The following is a 2,054-nucleotide window of genomic DNA, read 5'->3' as shown; positions in this document are numbered from 1 at the left end:
TTATACTGTGACAGTCAAAATGCCTACAAATTGTTTCCACACGCGTGAGCGCATGCACGCGCACGCGCACATCGCTATCATTTTCTGAGTTCTTTTCAACTTGATAAAATATTCACAAAGCAATATCTTCAGGTCCTCAAGTTGCTGATTTTGTGTCAACTCCTGTGTCAGATATAGTTGAGCAATGCGTTCATTGTTATGAACTAGACCATCAATTTCATCTAGTATCTGCAAATGTGTGCTGTTAGTTATTTCGAATGTATGATATCTCAAAAATAGCAGAGTGCATCACTAATACAAGACAAACATTTTTCAATAAAAAATAACACGAGCTTCTACTATAAATTTCCTACTTTAGAGCATAATATGACCAGCAAAAGAATTATTTAACATAGAAAGCAAAGATTAACAGAAAAGGGGTTCTTATAATTATAACATACAACAAAAAGAACTTAAGCAGCACACCTCCTCCACAAATTCACGCAAATCAGTAAGATTACTCTTTAAGATTATAACACGTTCGTGATTATCGATACTATCATTCCTAGCCAATTCCTCCAATACAAGATAAGTAGCTCTTTCAAGGTCAGCAACATTAGAATCCAAATAATTAGAAACAACTTCTAGAGCAAACCCCAACACTTGAAACTCAAACGGAACCTCGGAGGGTTGAAGTTGTTGCTGTAATTTTTGAACTAATGGAATAACCTCATGACATGAAGGATCAAGCAAGAAACCCTCTTCAGTTGTTACTATGGCTTTTATAAACCGAAAATGAATCACCATTGCATTCTCACTCGCTACACACAAAAAATAAATAAATGAATCACCTCATGACATGAAGGATCAAGCAAGAAACCCTCTTCAGTTGTTACTATGGCTTTTATAAACCGAAAATGAATCACCATTGCATTCTCACTCGCTACACACAAAAAATAAATAAATGAATCACCTCATGACATGAAGGATCAAGCAAGAAACCCTCTTCAGTTGTTACTATGGCTTTTATAAACCGAAAATGAATCACCATTGCATTCTCACTCGCTACACACAAAAAATAAATAAATGAATTTATAAATAATTCAGACATGAGGAATAACATGAAACCCTCCCTAGAATTTGATATAATGGAGAGAAACTGAATTACCGAGGATACTGCATTTGGTTAAGTGTATCCCTAGGTAGTTGAGGTAAGTACGGGTGTTGTGGATGATGTCGATCGTCTCCCACTCCTGGAACGTTGATTGGCCTAACTGGTTGAACCGCATCCATAGCTTAGCAAACTAGCAAGTAATTTGTAGTAGGAAAAATAATGGATTTATGGTGATTTAAAAAAATTGGTTGGAAATAGAGATATATTTGCTTGGTTGAATAGTATAAACTAATATTGCAAAAGAAATATGAAGACGAGTATAGAATGCATTACCAATCAAAGATGAAAATTGGATTTAGGAGATTTTGAAAGCAGTGAGGCAGAGGCACATTGATTTGAAGAAGATGTGCAAAGCAATCAAAGGGGGAATGCCTTTCTGATAATTTAAGTGAATGGAAAATTTGGGTTTTTTTTTCTTGCAATAAGGAAAATCCAACGCAAGAAGCCAAATAAACATTAAATTAAACAAAAATCAACTTGCAAGAGAAAAAAAAGTAAATTTGTTAAAGTAGATCCACACCAACCCTTTTTCCAAATTATTTCCTTCAAATAAAAAGAAAAACAAAAAACAAAACTTCTACTGAAAAGAAAAGGCTTAATTACTCTTTTGGTACCTTAACTTATTTTTTGGTTTCGTTTTGGTCCCTTAAGTTATTAACGTTACAATTTGGTCCCTTAACTTACTTTTTGGTTTCGTTTTGGTCCCTTAACTATTAAAAGTTTCGTTTTGGTCCCTTAACTTATTTTTTTTTCGATTTGGTCCCTTAACTTATTTTTTGGTTTCGTTTTGGTCCCTTAACTTATTTTTTGGTTTCGTTTTGGTCCCTTAACTCTAATACATTCATCCTAACGTAAAGGACCAAAGTGGTTGACGGAGGAAGAGTTAAGGGACCAAAACGAA

The 2,054-nt window shown here is 34.3% G+C and overlaps 1 protein-coding gene across 1 annotated transcript; it reads right to left on the bottom strand.

Annotated features, from left to right (window-relative positions):
- On the bottom strand, positions 1-786 carry LOC146955420 (magnesium transporter MRS2-4-like). Its single transcript, XM_085748437.1, has 2 exons — positions 466-786; positions 1-228 (listed from the first exon to the last, which is right to left on the bottom strand). The coding sequence occupies exons 1-2, from the start codon at positions 784-786 to the stop codon at positions 1-3; spliced, it is 549 nt and encodes a 182-aa protein (XP_085604563.1).
- Positions 787-2,054: the final 1,268 nt, after the last annotated feature.

Source organism: Medicago sativa, chromosome 1, assembly GCF_051527215.1.
Source record: "Medicago sativa cultivar Bolivia chromosome 1, Bolivia_mono, whole genome shotgun sequence".
In the NCBI taxonomy this organism is placed as follows: domain Eukaryota; kingdom Viridiplantae; phylum Streptophyta; class Magnoliopsida; order Fabales; family Fabaceae; genus Medicago; species Medicago sativa.
This window is presented reverse-complemented; position numbering and strand designations above follow the sequence as displayed.

Bases quoted from the DNA above. Each gene is read 5' to 3' on its own strand.
- LOC146955420 (XM_085748437.1), bottom strand. From the start codon at position 786: ATGGTGATTCATTTTCGGTTTATAAAAGCCATAGTAACAACTGAAGAG. The intron at 229-465 runs GTGTGCTGCTTA...ACACATTTGCAG, and splicing joins TGCGTGAATTTGTGGAGGAG to ATACTAGATGAAATTGATGG.